This window comes from Protobothrops mucrosquamatus, unplaced genomic scaffold (genome assembly GCF_001527695.2).
Source record: "Protobothrops mucrosquamatus isolate PMUCROS unplaced genomic scaffold, P.Mucros_1.0 scaffold_296, whole genome shotgun sequence".
Lineage (NCBI taxonomy): Eukaryota > Metazoa > Chordata > Lepidosauria > Squamata > Viperidae > Protobothrops > Protobothrops mucrosquamatus.
In genome coordinates, this window is record NW_015386372.1 from 161,017 (window position 1) to 180,632 (window position 19,616).

Genomic DNA, 19,616 nt, shown 5'->3' on the forward strand with positions numbered 1-19,616 from the left:
AACTTAGGAAGAACATTTCCCAAATGGAAAGTGATTGAGTATGGCATTTTATCCAGTCCTTGCTTTCTAAAATATTCCGAGAGCTCCTACCTACGGCTGGTATGTTTTCAGATATAGTAGTAATTATATACCACAACATATATCCTAAGAAGAGTAAACTTTCAACTATGAACTGGAAAAGTTGATAAAGATTAAATATTAGCAAATTATGCTTTCAGTTAATTATTTTAGCCATAGTACAATTTGGTTTCTAAATACCTGATCATATATACAGTAACTCCTACCTAGCTTAATGACATGAAAACATAATTGCATCAAGTTTGATCCCTATGTTTTCTGATTTTCAAGAGCTTGAGTGACAAAGCAGTTTTTGTTGAAATCTTAAACAGCAAACTGAGTAGAGTATATGCTTGTTAGTACAGAGTTCTGATACTTTGTTAAGTTTAAATAATTAATAAACTGAAAAAGGTCCTCATAATGAAGATATTTATTTGAGTAACTGTAATAATAGTCTTAGCCCTTGTAATTTGCAAATTGATGTTCAAACAGATACAATGTGTAAAAGGCTGAATATGTGTTTTTGTAATTCAGGTCTTGCTATCACAGATGAAATTTTGCTGAGTAAGGCAGAGTGGTCCAAACTTTTTGAAGCTCCAAACTTCTTTCAAAAATACAAGTATGTATTTTATGGTATGAAAGATGCTTTCTAAATATATTAATCTCTAACATTCTTATGCTTAGTGCTATGATTTTAACTGGCAAATTGACTAGCATTGCTGTAATGGGCAAATGCTGAATTGATCACACACACTTGATTAAAATAAATTTCACCTAGGAATTGATTTGAGTTCTAATAATTAGCAAATCACCTTTATAGTTACCTGGAGGATTTTGGGGGCTTTGCAAATAAGTTATTAGAAATTGAAGTAGTATAATGGAGAATAGTTGGATTAGTTGAATAGTCAGGAGCCCTGATGGCGCAGTGGTTAGAATGCAGTATTGCAAGCTAACTCTGCCCACAGTCTGCAGTTTGATCCTGACTGCCTCAAGGTTGGCTTTCATCCTTTCAAGGTCAATAAAATGAGGACCCAGATAGTTGGAGACAATATGCTGACACTAAACTGCTCAAAGAATGCTGTAAAGCAAGGATCCCCAATGTATGGTCCACGGCCCGGTACCGGGCCGTGGCCTGTTGGGTACCGGGCCATGGCCTCTTGGCCACTGGGCCCCAGGAATAGCTGGTGAGCCCCCCCCACTCGTAGCACCACCTCGCAGGCGCTAGCGGCCCCATTTGCGCAGTTGTGCATGGGGTCACGCCTGTGCACATTTCCCTACAACCTTTCCTTCCAGGCCGCCAAGCCAGAAAGGTTGGGGAGCTCTGCTGTAAAGCACTATGGAGTAGTATATAAATCTAAGTGTGATTGCTGTTTTTGTAGAAAAGATATAGCTTATTTTAAAAAATATATTTTAAAATGTGTATATTTTTATGTACCTTCTATTACAGTTACAGATGCCCCCCATTCCCAGCAGTAAACTACTTTTTTTTTTTGTCTGTGCTTCGTACCTAAAGCTTAAATTAATGCAATCCCTCCCACAATTAAAAGACTGGCCAGAGATGTTTTTCAAAAGGCAACTGGACTTTCTTTTCTTTTCTTTTTTTTCCCTTGAAGAAATTTCGCTTCTCATCCAAGAAGCTTCTTCGGTTCTGGTTGAGTGGTGGGGAATGAAAGGATTTATATCTCTTAGTCGTCATCTGGTCTTTAGCACTCTAAAGGTCCGTCGTTACCTCTCTGAGAGTCGTACCTCAAAGACTCAAGAGAGCTGACTGCTAAGGAATATAAATCCTTCCATTCCTCATCATTCAGCCAGAACTGAAGGAACTTCTTGAATGAGAAGCAAAACATCTTCAAAGAAAAAAAAAAGTAACTTCAATTGCATTTTGAAAAGTACCTTTGGGACAAACATGACCTGGATGATTGAGAATCTCCATAGACTTTTAATGAATGAGATATAAATTAGATACAAGATATAGAAATTTAAAAAAGTTCATAGAATTCTACAAAATTCCATAATTGCATAATATTTTATATATTGTTTTGCTACTTAACAGCTTTGATTGTTCTGTTGCCAATTCAGAGACCTCCTATAGGCACATCCCTCCCTGCTTCCCAAGTAAAGAATGAATAGTAATTTGGAGGGGAAAAATGACTTACCTGAATAATCAAGCATGCTCTCTTTTATGAAAAGCTCTGTGTAAAACTGGGTTTGAGTAAAACACATATGTAGGTTTCCAAGAATATTTTGATAAAGGTTGATTCCCCAAATCTAAAATGCTTATATAGTTACAACGGTACTATTCTTACTGAAACCGTACATTATTTTAGTCTAGGTACTTTCTGCATATGGAATTTATTGTATAATGTGTCTTCTTAATAGTAACTATAACAGTAACTAGAGGATATTACATTAAAAGATCCAGTTCTATGTATTGATAGGTGCAAGTTTAATAAGTACAGATTGATTAATATTTAATAGTGATGCAATAATGATCCAATATTTTGTTTTCTGTACTCTGCCACAAAAACCTCAGAACTTAATTATACTTCATAACAAAGTACTTAATTAAAGCAAAATTCACCAGAAAATAGCATCTGTCCTTCAAATATAAATTATGCTAAGAAAATGCTGGAAAAAAAACACAAGCTTAAGATACAATTGATTGTTAAAAAGAGTTTTCATTTCATTTGAAATAGCTTGGATGCTCAGTTTACTATTAATAAGCTTAAACAAATCAGAGACTGTAACCTAAAATTTATAAGAATTGTAAAACAATTAAAACCAAACATCTGTAACGTAGTATTATTTTGGACTAGCTTTGTGAATGAATTTACTGTATACATTTTACTAGGAAAGAAATTTGAACAAATTCTAACATTTGGGAAAGTCCATTTCAATATTATTTGCAGGCCATCCAAGATTAAATGATGCTTCTAGTTTTATTTTGCCTAGCGGTAATAGTAAAGGGCAGAGTTTGGAGAGGACAGTTAGGTAGCAGATTACACCATTCTATATTGTTCATTCCCTATATCACTCAATACAATTTTCTGAGTCTGTTCTGGAAGTCAGAAATACTGTGATTTGCATTTGTTGTTTATCTTTTTTGTACCTGTAGTGATTCTAATCAAATTTCTATGTGCCGTACGACTTTGGCATATAGCCATGCTGGCCACATGACCATGGAAAAAGTCTGACAACACTGACTCCCTCGGTCAAGAAAGAGAGATGAGCACCACGCCCTAGAGTAGGCATGTCAAACTGCCGGCCCATGGGCCGGATGCGTCACATCGAAATCGCACCCACCCCATTGCCGGCAATGGGGAAAAAGTCGCAATACGTTGTGCGACATAAAGTGATGTCGCGAGTTTGACATGCCTGCCCTAGAATTACACACAACTGGAAAGGGAAACCTTTACTTTTATGTGTGTGTGCACTCACCCACTGTAGATATTCACATCAAGAAATTGTTGATTTGCAGTATGTTAAACAATCACATCTATCACAGAACTTCCAATAGACAGGCCAAAGGATGGCCACAAAATAATTCACTTCAGTAGAGGCAGATAATTGCTGTGAACTTTTCTTGGCACAGTTGCTGTTTTTTTTTCTGAAGCAGATCTGCACACTCATCAAAGCACATAGTAAGTGTTAATATATGAAGATACAATAAATGTTGTAAAATAGGATACAAAGCAAATTTTAAAAAGAAAATTATATTGTTTTTATTTTCAAAGGCATTATATTGTACTTCTAGCAAGTGCACCAACAGAAAAACAGCGATTAGAATGGTGAGTCATATTCTCCATATTATCATCTTTTAGCATTTGAATGTGATCCTTCTCTGATTATGGGCAGATAATTTGTGGTCTAAGCAGAAAATTGCAAATGAATATGCTATACATCTGTGATTGTTGCTTTTTCCTCCAATTGAGGAGTGAATGATCAATAAAGGAGAAATTCAGAAACAACTAAGTTCTTTATTGTTTGGCTGATAAGCACATATTCTAAAAATGTGTTATGCAGAACTGGGTAAATCATTCTTTGGGATCATTTGACAACTATCTTCTGTTTTTCACTAATCAAAGTTAATAAAACTAAGCCCAACAAGTGGGATTAATATCATTTTAAATCCTCATCTCACTTTATTCAGGCTACCAACTGAACAAATTTGCTAAATAGAACATAGAAATTTGCTAAATAGAAAATACTTATAACTAAAAAGAAAAACAAGGAAAAATCCATGTAAAACCAGAGCACTTGATACTTATTTTTGTGGAATCTTGATGCTCTCTGAACTTGTTGTTTGTTAGCAGACATTTCATTACTTGAGTAGGTAACTTCATTAGTACTAGTGAAATTTGCCCTGCCAGTGTTGATGGGGGTATGGTTTACTGCTTGGTATTTCCTTGATTGGGAGTAGGATATTGTTTTCTGCTTGATTGGAGTTTGTCTAGTGATTATCCCTGCTTATCTGGCTTTTGGCTGCTGAGAAAATGTATTTTGATCTTTCTGCTTCCTTCTTACCTTTTTTACTGTCTCTTTGAATGGTGTATAAAAGTGGTTTATCTCTATTTCTATTGATTGCTGATTTGTCTGTCTGCCAGGCTTCACACAACTTATTCTAATCAACTTATTCTTGTCTCTGTTTGATAGGGCTCTAAATAAACTTTAGAAAACTAGCAGTACCAGATAAACAATGCTGCAATTAGAGTTTGATAGCTTCTTAAGCAAATAATTAGTATGTTTGATTACCTGATTACATGTCACAATCATATTGAGGTAACTTTACAGAAAACAATCATTCCTCCATAAGTATGCATAATTTTTCTTCTTTGATTATTGTATTCATTTACTTCCTAAAATCTGAATGTTACTCAGTTCTAAAAAGGCTATGACCACCTTACAAATGATTAAAAAAAATAAAAAGATTTAACATAACATTTGCTCCAGTGGTTAAGTCATCAGGCTAGAAATCAAGAGACTGTGAGTATAAGTCCTACCTTGACCGTGAAAGCCAGCTGGCTGACCTTGGGCCAGTTCCTCTCAGCCCAACTCGCCTCATAGGGTTGTGAGGGAAGTAAGATGAGGAAAGTATGTGGGATATCTGCACCTTATTTGTAAAAATAATGAAGGTTGGGATATAAATTAATAAAATGTAAAATTCCAAACAACCAACTTCGTAGCTATTAGCACACTGAGAACAATAGCCCTAGCCCCAGAGTATTATTAGTCTCCAAAAGCTTCCTAAAACAGCTGGGTCCTGGAAATAACAGATTTTTCCCATCTAGAACTAAGAGATTCAGCAAGAGATCCCAATGGAGAAAAGAACTAGAATCTTTATCTTGCTTGTGGTTGAATAAATCTTTAATAACCGGTGATGGGGAAATTAGCCTGGAAAATTAGATGCCATAAATCTAAATAAGCATTTTCTAAAAATTATGAATTGTGAAATAGATATGTTTATGCTCTTTTGTACACTGGAATCTCTTGTAAAGAAGACTATTTTTGCTGAACTTCTACAACTCTTATTTTGCAACCCATGTATTTGTGGAAGGTTCTTCAGTCCTCCTGAGAAATAAAGGATGAAGGGGAACATGACATTGACAGAAATATTCTGTGAAATTTCATTCACAAGCAATTATGTTTTTAACTTATTCCAGTTGACTTACTATTTGTATTATTCAATATTACTTGTTCTCTTTTAGGGTTGGCTTAGTAGAGTCAAAAATCCGTATCTTGGTTGGAAGCTTGGAGAAGAATGAATTCATTACACTGGCTCATGTAAATCCTCAGTCATTCCCAGCACCCAAAGAAAATCCTGACAAGTAAGGCACTTAAATATTAATAAAACTACTGGAAGAAATGTTATTAAAAAGAAAGAAGGCAGTTTTTCCTATTAACTTTGTCAGAAGGTTTGACAGTTTAATTTAGGTCATGACTTGGAAGAAAATCCGTTTCTTGTTATCCACAGGAAATGTAGAAAAACTGACAGAAAAAGATTAAAATTGGGATAATATATGCAGATGCAGCTAAGATTTAAAGTACCTTTACTGTACTACAAAAACTGAAGGTGGATCTGGAGGTGTACTTGCAAAAAACATTCTAACAGTTGTCCTCTATTCCACAAACATTGTCTGCTGATGTTTGCAAAATCATGTCTAAGATTTTGCCTTGCATTGTTATACATCTTGAGATATTCTGTGAGACTTTGCACAAATGGACATTTACTTTTGAATTTACCCACAGAAGGCTTTTGCGCAGTCTTCTATACATAGGATTGCGCCTCTGTGTGCAAACTCCTATTCAGTGAATAAGATTTAAACAAAAGTAAACAAGACAATTACTACTAAGCCTGCAATAGACCATGGAATAGGATCTCAAACTTAAACAGCTTACTTAAAGAAGAGACAAAGTAGTTGAAGTAGTTGTTTGGTACTATTTATAAGCCAAAATTTGTTGCATTTGACAGCCATTAAATGTTGAACAGGTAGAGTGCAGTCCTAATTTAAAGATGCACTTAGGTGAAGTAGGTCTGTGTTGGCAGAAATGCATTTCTGTTAAGGTATTATTTATTTTTAAGAGGAGTTGAAAAAGACTTGGTAGATGGGCTAGGCACAGGAGAAAACAGGTTTGCCCTACCCAAACCAGATTTGGTTTGCTTTCCTCACATAGTTAGGAGGGTTGAAATCAATATAAGCTAATGTTTATTCGATTTGATGGGAACTTAAAAATCCATAATTTTCTGTTGCTATCATGAAGTGGTTGAAATTAGGCTAGAGCACAACTTTACTTACCCTGTTTTGGCAACAAGCCTCTGACTGTTTTAGCCTCTTGGGACTGAGCAATAGTTTCTGAGAATTCCAAGATCTTTATATAATTCTAAAATCACTGAACTGTTGTAACTCTGTTGAATATTTTATAATATTTTACACAAATGTTTCCATGTCCGATGTTGGAAATAGTTATTTACCAAAAGTTATATTTTAGGATTCTTTCTATTGTCCTTTTGATATATTATTATTATTCCCTCAGGGAAGAGTTTCGTACAATGTGGGTGATTGGATTAGTGTTTAAGAAAACAGAGAATTCTGAAAATCTGAGTGTTGATCTTACATTTGACATTCAGTCTTTTACTGATACTGGTAAGTTTGACTGATTAAATTGTTCTGTTCCAACCTCTCCCCCAAGCTTTGTTAGTTTGGTAACTGCTCTTGCTTTGGATTATAGAAATATACTTTGGGAGTACTGGCAACTGTTAGCAAAGTATTGGCCTTCATAGTTATAATTTTGCCTCTCTCCGAGTTTTAAATATAAATGCTATAGTCTTCTGACTAGTATCAGCAGTAATTGTAATAGTACACCTGATCACACTGTTATGTTTCCATAACAGCCTAAACTTTTGTCTATAAAACGCAGTAACATTCCACAAGAGTGATAAATGAATAAGAACAAAAGTTTATATAAAATCCAGCATTCTGGACTCATAGAGGGTGACCAGATGAATCCCAGAATCTCAAAAGTTAGCAACTGGCATTTAAGAATGCCATATTTGGTTTATGAGGTAGTAAAAAGCTTTGTAATTCTATTTTTCATGAATTTTTCAGGGTCTCTTTTAAATCTCTTAAATGGTGGCTGTTTCTATATCTAATAGCAGTTTATACTTTGGTTTAATTATTTATAGTTTAAAGGTGTGCAACCTTTTTGATTCTTTTCAATTTACCTTCATTAGATAAACTTCAGTTCTCATTGCGTTCTATCCCACATATGATACTTCTGTCATATTCCTTTTTTTATTGGTGCCCAGGCACTATGGCCTTTCTTTTTATATAAATATTTTATTAGATTTTATAAGGATAAAGGGGAACTGGGGTCAATGGGGGTATAACAAGGGGTGACAAACAAAAGACCAGGGGAAGGGATAGGTATAATAGTAGGGTTATCCCCACAATAAGCCAACTCTTTAGCAAGTAAACCCGTCCGGGTATACATATTCACTCATAATAATTAATATAAAATAACCATACTTAATATATTGCTAATATATTGCTAATTAATCATAATAACATTAACATATTGGTGTATTACTTATTAGTTATAATTACTTGTTATTAAAATCACAAATAGAAAGGGGAAGAAGAATTCATAACAATAAACATAGAATTTAAATACAAAATAACAATTATCCCATTAAATTCCATAAGTTTTTCTCATTCTATCGTGTTGCTGTCCATTATAAAGAACCTACTATAGTTTTATAATCATTTTGCTTATGCATTTGTGGTGATTAAATATTTTGGAATACAACTAAATTTAGTAACACTGAAAGGAGCATTTTAGAAATCTGTATACAGGTTATTTACTTGGTTAACCAATTGTATTTGAACCTTCACCACTGTCTCAGCGATATTCCCTAAAAGGGGTAGGTTGAAGACCAAACAATAAGAACACATAAATATCATATTATGCAGGCAACTTACAGATTGCCCGGCATACTTCAATGCTGCCAGGATACTATCAACTCTATCGTCTTCAGCAAGGCTCTAAACTACAATCACATTCATTCAGACCTACTTGACAGACATTTGCAATTGAAATGATATCAGGCATTCAAAAGACTGAGCTGCATGGGATAAACAATCAGATCAATACAGGTAGTTCTCAGTTAACAATAGTAATTGGAATTGGAATTTCTGTTGCTAAGCAATGCAGTTGTAAAATACAGTGTCACATGATCATGCTGCTTAGTGACAGTGGTTCTGGCAATCCCTTATGAATATTGTTAAACAAGGATCACACAGGTCATAAAGTGAGGATCTCATGTGGCTGCGACTTCTGATTTCCTGCTGGCTTCCATAATGACTTTACTTGTGGGAAGCTGACAGGAAAGGTTCTTACATCATACTACTTGTTCAGTGTCATTGCAAGTTTGAATGGTTGCTGAACAAATGGTCATTAAATGAGGATGCCTGTAGAGCCAGATCGATTCCCAAGAAGTATCTATTAAAAGACAAACAGAACAATAGAAACAGAACAATAGAGCATTACTAATTGTCACCTGCAGCTCGAGAGCTCAAATACATGAACTCACATACATCAAAAGCAGGGGTCTTCAAACTTGGCCCTTTTATGACTTGTGGACTTCAACTCCCAGAATTCCTCAGCCAGGCACGCTAGCTGAGGAATTCTGGGAGTTGAAGTCCACAAGTCATAAAAGGGCCAAGTTTGAAGACCCCTGATCAAAAGGTTCCAGGCAAAATCAGAAGGTCTCAGACACAATAGGTTTTTAAACATTACAGCTGTTAATTGATTATATACTTGCAATCTGTCTCACATATAAACTATATCTGTATAATCAACCAGTCATCGCCTCCATCCTCTTTCAAATAAATCCTATTTCAGTCCAATAACTCTGAACATCCAATATTGGAGTGCTATGTCTTTTACTAAAATTTGTTACTCAAGAGGTACCACAGGATCTTGATTTCTGTTTTTTTGAGGTGGGGTGGGGAATCAGAGAGAATCTCTTTAAGAAAACCATTTAAATGAAATATTTGATGTAAATGGCAAAGTGAATAATGTTTGGTGAGACTGTTTGCATGGTGAATTTAGCTCTGTATGTAATAACTACACAGCCCAACCTTTTCTTTCCTTCGTCCAATTGCCTTTTTCTCTCATCTTGCTTTAGATTCCCTATTCCCCTTCATCTTACTCCCCCAATGCAATTATCCATCTTGGCATATATCTGTCCCACTTTTCTGTTTTTCTGTTCTCTGCTAGGAGCAGGAAGAATGATAATGTGAAAGTTGATTTTAATTTATGTAATCAATTATTTTCTAAATAGGTAACATTTATTTTAAAGCAATTTTTAGTTATTAATTCAATTATTGTAATTATTTTTGGAGTCCTGGCCCTGTCATTTCTTTGGAGTGTGAGTCCTGACAGGTGTATATATACACTCATACATATAAGCATACCCATATACATGTGTCATGCGCACATTTATTGATTGAAAGGAAAAAATCTTTAGGATTCGAATTGGTAGATTTTGCAAACTGGGCTCTATGCACTAAGGTAGGGGTTTGCCTATACTTCTTTTTATCTACTATTTAAGATCAATGCTGTCTTCCTTTTGGGTAGACATAATTCTCTCCTAAGTTACATAAGAAGAAATATTCTGTAGTTTTTAGAACAATTGTTTCCTTTCATATATGTCCAAATTATTTAAATCAGTGAGTGCTGCAAAAAGGAGGGATGGTAAGCTTTTATAAGCTCATGTTCCTTCCACCCTTCCCATTATTTCTCCGAATGTTTTTTTTTAAAAGAGAAATAGAGTTTCTATTTGAAGCATGTACCGTATTTTCCGGCATATAACACGATTTTCTAAACCCTGAAAATCTTCTCAAAAGTCGGGGGTCGTCTTATACGCCCAGTCTTATACGCCGGAAAATATGGGTATTCTATTTTATTCCTTTACACATGTGGTTTGGCATATTACTCATCAAGTTTTCTTTCCCCCCCCCTCGCTCAAACTCTATATTTTAACTGGAAAAGTTGGGAGTCATCTTATACGCCCAGTCGTTTTATACGCCGGAAAATACGGTACATGCTGGAAGGTAGAGAAAAAAGAAATAATGTTTGAACCATTTGTTCCTTCTTTATGTGAAAAGGTTCTACTAAATTCCGGTTCTTTCCACAGACAGAAGAGAACATTTTGTTTTGTGGATAGGAAAACTAGATTAAATTCCAGGTTTTGGTTATAATATTAGTATTTATTTATTATTAAAGATTCAAATTTATATTAGCCATCCATTTCACAATGCGCAACACTGGATGCCATATAACAATCGGAACAGCAAATATAAAAACAGGAAACATAAAAAAATATAAAATCCAGATTAAAAATAAATATTATAAAAATATACATACCTCAGCAAAGGGAGGATAAGAATGGTATTGGGAATAACAATGATATTGTATTTTCTGAGAATTATGATTTTCCTTCTTGAATCAATATATGTGCAGAATAAAATTTGTTTCAGGGGAAGTTTCAGTTTTCCAAAACATAAAATGTCTTCATTTTATTCTAATTACATAGTTTATAGGCAAGCAATAAACAGCAAGATGTTTGAAATGGATATGAAAATTGCCGCAATGCATGTTAGGAAAAAACAACTTCATCAACTGCTACCTAATCATGTCCTTCAGAAAAAGAAAAAGGTAACATTTGAGTTAATTGATATTGTGATAAACTCTCGCTCTCTCTCTTCGTCTGTGTATGTTCTAGTGCTGTGTTGTTTTTGTTATAATTAATTATTGTATGTATGTACTGCTTTCCTCCCCTCAAAAAAGTATTCTTATGCATGCATAAGAAATTAATCCATTTACATTTATCCCATCTACTTTCTTCCTGGTTTAATTTTAACTTTTAGTTTTGGGATGATATTTATTCAGATGTAATTATTGGTATTTTAAATAGTTTGCATTGGTTGATAGGAGTAATGTTAAACATTTGTACTCAAGTATCACAGTTTAATGTCTGTTAAAGATGAAAAATTTATGAAATTTATGAAAAATAAGTTATCACAATTTTGTTTTCTTAAAGCACTACCTTGGTTTTGCACCCTTTTTTTACTAAAGCAGGAGGCAGGTAGTAGAGAAGAGACAAAAAAGGTACAGGTAGTCCTCAAGTTATGATCACTCATTCAGTTACCAAAGTTAACGTTGGTGCTGAACGAAGGGACTTATGATGGTCCTCGAACTTCTGGCCATTGCAACATTTCCATAGTCTCATCAACAAAATCTGGGCACTTGGCAACCAGCTCACACTTAGGACTGGTTGCATTGTCAGTCAAGTGACCACCATTTGCAACCTTCTCAGCTAGTTTCCCACTAGCAAAATCATTGGGGAAACTGGCAAGAAAGGTCACAAGTGGTTCGGGTGGTTCTCTCTGCCCAACCGCCTTTCTTCGGTTGCATGCATCATGTCCTTATTTCTCCCCTTTGCCCCCTCTTTTCCTGGCCTCTCTGCTTGCATGCACCCTCTTTCTCTAGCCTCTTGTGCTCATACACACCTCATGCCTTCTTTCCTTGGCATTCCTGCACTTGCATGCATCCCATACTCTCTGCAACTTCCCTTTGCTCCCATGCATTTCATGCCTTCTTTTCCTGATCTCCCTGCATTTGCATGCATGCAGCTCAAGTCCTCTTTCCCCAGCCTTCCTGTGCTCACATGACCCCTGTACCCTCTTTCCCTGGTGTTTCTGGTTTTACACTTCACCACAGCACCATCCTCCCCCCCAATCACACACAGTCTATACTGGATCTCATAGAATCGCACCCCACACTCCTTACCGGGGACTCCCTCCACTTCCTGCTTAATGACCTATGACCCACACATCTGCAAATGGGATTGCCCTGATTGCCATCACTAAATGTTGCAGTCCTGGGAAATTGTTCTTCACGACTACATCACTTAGCAATCCCAGTCCCAATTGCAGTTGTAATTTGAGGACTAGCTGTATATAAGGCCCACTGCTGCACAGCAAAAATGGATTATGTTATTTCTATTTTCTAAAATTAGTACTCTGCTCTTCTGTAATTTCTGACTGGCTAACTACAAATAATACAGGAATGTAGCATTAGCAATGTTTAGATGTTAATTATAAAAAAACAAAGCTTGTAGAAGTTTAAGATTTTCTATATCACTCATAACATAATTGTAAGAAAACAGTAAATATTTATTTAGTATGCTTATTTTGAAAGCAATATATTTGCAGTGCATGAATGTAGTCTAGAACGTCCAGAAAGAATGGGAATTTGTTAGGCAGATGTTTCACTTAGCTATGATATTTTTTTTATCAGAATTTACTTTTCCTGCTGGTGTCCCTGAACAAACTATAAAATGTTAATACTTGAACAGGCCCATAAAATGATAGTGTTTAGTTTTTGTATTACATATATATTTTTTAGTTCTTCTGAATTGTTTCTGTGATACATTATCTTCTTGGTTGTAGCATTCAACAGAAGGAGTCAGGTTGACAGCGCTGAATGACAACAGCCTAGACTTATCTATGGATAGTGATAACAGCACTTCTGTGCCTTCTCCTACCAGTGCTATGAAGACAAGTCCTTTGAACAGTTCTGGAAGCTCTCAGGGGTATTTGTCTCCAATGCTTACCTTAATATTCAGAGCATTATTAGTATCTATAATTCATACTGTAATATTTACACAGAGAATCTTTTAACTTTATATAACATATAATTTGTTTCAGATTTTAAAGCACTATAAATGTACAGGTTATCTTATTTCTTACTTCAAACTTGGATCTTTACAAAGGTTTTGTACTGTACCCTACCATACTACTATACATATCCTGATAAATGATATTATTTAATAGATGGGCAGGAATCTATGTCATACACTATGCCATGATGGGCTTTAAAGGTAATTTCCTGCACTTTGAATTTCATCGAGAAGCTCAGTAGTAACCAGGACAGCTTATGAAGCTGTAGTGACACATGGGCATACCAAATCAAGCCTGTCACTGCCTACGTACCTCTCTAAGCCTTTGAGCAGAATTCTTGATGGAGTTGATGCATCATGCTGTTAATTTAGACATGCAAACTAGTAATCCGCCTAACTTACTGTAGTTATCAATACGTTATCAGTGTTCTACTTCATCTGGCCCATCTTTGCCTTTCTGAGAGGTAGTAAACCTCAGAGGTGTTAGGTGGAGGAGAGGGAAGAAATCTTGGTAGTAATGCCTTCCTATAATTCCTGTTTTCTTTTTAAAAATATTTTAGCAGAAGCAGTCCTGCTCCAGCTGTGACAGCAGCATCTGTGACCAACATACAAGCTTCTGAAGTCACTGTGCCACAAATAAATTCCAGTGAAAGCTCAGGGGGTAAGAAACCCACATGAATCTTCAAATTTGTTCCTAGATTATTGAAATCCATTTGTCGTGGTTAGATTTTCAGTAGCAATTCATTTGAAGTGTAGGGTTAACCTATCATTTGCAACTTCAATTCATTGAAATAACTAATAAAGCAGCAATAATTATTTAATATTTTTTACTAGTAATTTATTTGCTTGTTACTTGATATTACTGACTTTAGCTATGCACAGGCTTTGAGTGAAAGTATGTAAGCTAAAACTTGAAAGAGGCAAGAGGGAGTACAAACCAGTCTTTCTTTGCATGATTAATTCTAAGTAGGACTTGCATATAAGAGAACACTAGAGGTGGCACTTAAATGTATGGCTATATCTCTTTCTCACTTGTATTCAGTTCACATATGCTCATTTAGGCACATGTTGATGTTTCTCCAACTCAGTTCAGTTTATTCAGAATATACTTTGCAAATAACTCTGTTTTTTTTTCATCCTTAACATAGACTTGGTATCTTCTACATTTCTTCTATTCAAAATACAGAATATGTGCACTATAATGTAGACCTGCTTCAGCATATAGTTATTATTTGGTCATCATTTTTTAGTTTTGTTCAGCATTGTAGTGCTGATATGTGTATTCCAGATTTTTTTAATTTAGAACAAAAACCAAAGCCACTCTTGGGTAATGTCATAAATTCAGTGCTTGCAATTCCCCTTTGCAGTTTTTGATAGTAAACCTTGCAGAATAAATTACGTCAAATAGGAAGAAATTGTATATTTTGGTTAATTTGCTACAATTAGTCATAAAATGTAACTGCCCTTAGTGGAGAATATGATTGGCTTGAAGAAAAGAATTCAAATGTTACTTTGCTGTTTGTCTGTGAAGTCATAAATTAAAAATTGGATGACATTGTAAATAGTAAATTATATTTCGATAGGTACTTCAAGTGAAAGCATTCCTCAAACTGCCACACAGCCAGCCATCTCTCCACCACCAAAGCCTACCATCTCTAGAGTAGTTTCTTCAACCCGTCTTGTCAACCAACCACAGAGACCTTCAGGAAACACTGCAACTAAAGTAACTAGCCCTGTAGCAGGTGTGAAGAGGACATCGTCTCCCCATAAAGAAGAATCTCCTAAAAAAATAAAGACTGATGAGGTATTTCTATTTCTTTGTTGGGGCAGCAGAACATTTTCTTCATTTTGGTGCTCTGAGATCTTGATCAAGAAAAGACTGCCCATTCTTGAGAGGGAGAGGGAGATAATAAAAGAGTTAAAGAAATATTAAACTGAACATTAATAGCTTATTGCATGTTTACATTATGTTTACATTGCATGTTTACATTATAAATAAGACAGTTAATCACACCTAACATTCTTTCAAAAAGCATTTAAAGGTAAATTAGAAATTTTAAAAACTATTAATAACTAGTCATAATCTCTGTATTTCCATAATGAGAGATAGTATATATTTTGATGTTGTAACACACACACACACTTCTTCTTCTTCTTCTTCTTGTGCCATATCCGATATCAGACGTTGGTGATCATATTGGCGATCCTGTTTTTATCAGCAGCCGCACAAAAAAGTGCTGCTGAATTTTGTGCAAACCGGTCCTTTAGATTTTGAAGCCATGATGTTCTTCTTCTGCCTGGACCTCCTTTCCCTTCAATCTTTCCCTGGAGGATTAAATGGAGTATGCCGTATTTTTCTGGGTGTCGCATCACATGTCTGAAATATTCTAACTTTCATTTTTTAATTGTTTTGATGATTTCCCTTGGCTTTCCCAAGCGACTTTATCACCTCCTCATTTCTGATCTTGTCAACCCAGCTTATACATAGCACACACCCACAAAAATGTTTTATATATAACATTTTCTCAAAATATGTTTTCTCAAAATAACACAAAAATATCAAAGATGATTAAGAAAACCCTATTACATTAAAGCATAATGCAAACACAAAATGCAGCATTGCAAGCTAACTCTGCCAACAGCTTGGAGTTTGATCTTAACCGGCTTGAGGTTGACTCAGCCTTCCATCCCTCTGAGGTCGGTAAAATGCGGACCCAGATTGTTGGAGGCCATATGCTGATACTGTAAACTGCTCAGAGAAGGCTGTAAAGCACTATGGAGTGGTATATAAGTCTAAGTGCTATTGCTATAAAATAGACCAGTGTGTTGTAGAGGAATGAGTCAGAACTCAATATAGCTATACTTGAAATAAATGTTATACAGATGATTGGCTATTTATGCAATTATTTGAGCAGGCAAAACCATGATAGCTGCAATTGAATGCTGATACAATTTCACAATGATGCATTTATGAACACTGATTATGTTAGTTTCCTTTTGTTCATATTTGTTACGCTCAAGTTTTATGGATCCTTATGCTCTTAACAGATCTATACATATAACATAATTGCGATTAAATTCTGGATAGACACTTTATTTTTGTATCTTGGGCAGGTATCCTATTTCCTTGTGGTTATTCTGCTTTATTACAGGATGAAATAAATGAAGATGTTAGTTGCATTGATATGAGTGATCATGATAAGATGGAAACTAAGGTACTTTTCTTATACTGTGTAGCAGCTATAGTGTATTGAACACCTACAGTTTTTAAAACAGGTTTCATTTTTTACTCCAGCTGTTTATATATATATCCTTGATAACTGCAAAGATGCGAATCCCGGGCATATCTGTTCAATAACACAATCCTCGCTTTCCGGGAGAGGTATAAACCAGTTGTTTATTGCTAAGCAATAAAGAGCCCAAGAGCAAGCCGACAGGCATCCCCACCGGTCGTGGGCAGACGGAGCAGAGGGATGAGGCACAAGGGTGCGCACGCACACCCGGGTGTAGAAGGAAATTGGAGAAAAAAAGACTGACAGGGATGGATGACGGAAGGCAGGAACAGCGTGTAGATCAACGGGATAGAAAGGAAGGGAGCGTTGATGGCAAGCCTTTTGGAACACTGGATCTGAATGCGCAGCCTGGAATGAGCAGGAGGGAGCGGTTAGAGAGCACACCGGCAGCAATGGTACTGGGAGGGAGGAGATTGACAAGGATGGGAGGGGGGAAAGGTGTGGAATTGGAGTGCAAAAAAGAGGAGGCGGGACAATCAAGGCAATTATGGTTAGCTAGGAGGGATGGCCCTATCACACGGGCAATGAGTAAGCAGTTAGGCCAGCAAGGTTTATAAAAAAGAATCTCCCCACCCCCTAAGATTTACTCTTGGCATATTCAGGTCTTTTCCCATGTAAGATTGAGAGTATCTTGGCGACGTTTCGACGAGGTCCCACTCGTCATCTTCAGGCTGGGGTCTTCAGCTTCGTGCTTGTGCGAGCACGAAGCCGAAGACCCCAGCCTGAAGATGACGAGTGGGACCTCGTCGAAACGTCGCCAAGATTCTCTCAATCTTACACGGGAAAAGACCCAAATACACCAAGACCTGCATACCTGTACTCGTGAAAATCTACAAAAACACACACACATATATATCTTATCTATCTATCTATCTATCTATCTATCTATCTATCTATCTATCTATCTATACACACACACACACACATCTATATCCCAATAGACCAAATTAATTGTCCATCTTGTTTGAAAATTCACCTTCACCAAGTCCAATCACATACATACTTTTGGGAATCAACAATGAGATCATAAAACTATTTCCTCCACTTGCTTCCTACCCTTCAAAATGTATTAAGAGATATGATACCTCTTAGTAAGAGAGATTTGACAAAGATAGGGAAATCAGCCTCCAAAGTTTGAATCAAATTGATTAATTTATTTATTTATAAATTTTATTGGCTGCCCATCTTATCATAGGGTAATTTTGGGTGGCTTACAATTACATCTTAGTTAAAACAAAAATATTAAAATCAAATCTTAAAACCAAAGGCACATGGGGAGGGCGGGGGTACAGTGGGGGAGGGATAGGTGGGATCTGTTATCAATCAACCACATCCATTGTGCTGATCCCCTGCTGGTGCCCCAAGCCAACTGGCACAGCCATGTTTTACAGAAAGGGTTGGGACCAACCTCATATCGGGGTCAAGATGTTCCAGAGGGAAAGAGCAACAGCAAAGAAGGCCCTCCTGGACCCCACCAGCTGGAATATTCAGGCTGCTTCTTTCCTCCTCTGCTGGCACAAGTGGTACGGGCCAATCCCAGTGGGGCAAGGCAGTGCCTCAAGTAGCCTGGATCCATACCACGAATCCTCCATGACCATAGGAGTTAGTGTTGCTTGGAAATGGACTTCAACAGCATTAGGAAATCTACGGTTTCCCTACCATTTGCTTTTAATTTCTGTACGCTCTAAATGATTAATATTTGTTGATAGCTTAATGATCTAAAAATAATAATAAAATAATAATAATGAGAAGTAGTGATAATCAGGGATGTGCCAGGTTCTTTGACTCAGGGAATTTTCTGGTGTTTCCTGGAGTGTTTTATCATTGGAACACGGTTTTACATTCAGTTATAGATCATGCATCATGACAATTTCTTAGTAGCAGAATATAAAAACAGTCTTATATTCTAAAATGACATTAACAGCAACTCAAAACAATTATAATGGTTTAAAATTAAAATACATTTTAGTCTTAAAAGATCCAGGACAATAAAAGGCTCTTTAGTTGCAGCTGAAAAGACTACAGCATAGTCTTTAGACAAGTCCTGGTAGGCAGCTGTTGGCTGTCACTTGGCAGAAGCACTGAAAAAGGAACCTACAAAAGGGAACTCAACAATGTGGATCCAGTTTTTACTTTCTGCAAAGGACTTTTTCAACTTATGGGTGGCCAGTAGAACAGTTTTAGTCCATCAGAGCAACCAAAAAAGACAAGTTCAATATACCAGAAAATAACAGAAGCTTGGTAACCACCTTAACCTCAATTACTTCACCCCTTACTTTGCAACCAGAGTGTCCTTTGAAATATGCTTGGGACAGCTACAGATCCTCCAAGGGAAAGTGGGATTGGTGAAATACCCCCTCATTCTCAGTGACTTCAACAGAATCAACCTCAAGGAGTGACACAACTGGGGCAAATTGTATTCAACCCTATGAAATCATTTTTTCAGGGCTCTGAAGATAGATGTTAGGATGTGCAATGAAATACAGGTAGTCCTCGACTTAAAACAGTTCATTTAGTGACCGTTCAAAGCTACAACGGCACTGAAAAATGTGGCTTATGACCGTTTTTCATAGTTACGACCTTTGCAGCATCCCCAGGATCATGTGATCACCTTTTGAGACCTTCTGACAAGCAAAGTCAATTGGGAAACCAGATTCATTTAACAATCGGTTTACTAACTTATCAACTGCAGTGATTCACTTAACAACTGTTGCAAGACAAGTCATAAAATGGGGCAGAACTCACTTAACAACAAAAAATGTCGTAAGTTGAGGACTATCTGTAATTGTGTTTGAACTACTCCAGATTCTTTTCTTTCAAATAAATTTAATAAACTTTGTTAATATTAAAATGTTAAGATTCCAAATAACTCATAATTGAATTACAGTGATCTACTAAGAAATGTTGGCATACTTCTCTTCTTTTCAGGAACTTTTTGATACAGAATCAGATATGGCCTCTCAGCAGGAAACTCTTCAGACCACAGTATCTCTACAAGCTCCTCAGGTACTAGAATGAATCTA

General features: G+C 36.1%; 1 protein-coding gene across 1 annotated transcript in view; it reads left to right on the forward strand.

Annotated features, from left to right (window-relative positions):
- Positions 1-19,616, forward strand: part of PAPOLA (poly(A) polymerase alpha) — a 52,793-nt gene that overhangs the window by 31,540 nt on the left and 1,637 nt on the right. The window contains exons 12-21 of the mRNA XM_015832050.1: positions 592-676; positions 3,792-3,845; positions 5,763-5,882; positions 7,090-7,199; positions 11,153-11,274; positions 13,071-13,213; positions 13,861-13,961; positions 14,884-15,104; positions 16,453-16,515; positions 19,522-19,599. Coding sequence (XP_015687536.1) covers positions 592-676; positions 3,792-3,845; positions 5,763-5,882; positions 7,090-7,199; positions 11,153-11,274; positions 13,071-13,213; positions 13,861-13,961; positions 14,884-15,104; positions 16,453-16,515; positions 19,522-19,599 — 1,097 coding nt within the window. The remainder of the gene's footprint in view (positions 1-591; positions 677-3,791; positions 3,846-5,762; positions 5,883-7,089; positions 7,200-11,152; positions 11,275-13,070; positions 13,214-13,860; positions 13,962-14,883; positions 15,105-16,452; positions 16,516-19,521; positions 19,600-19,616) is intronic.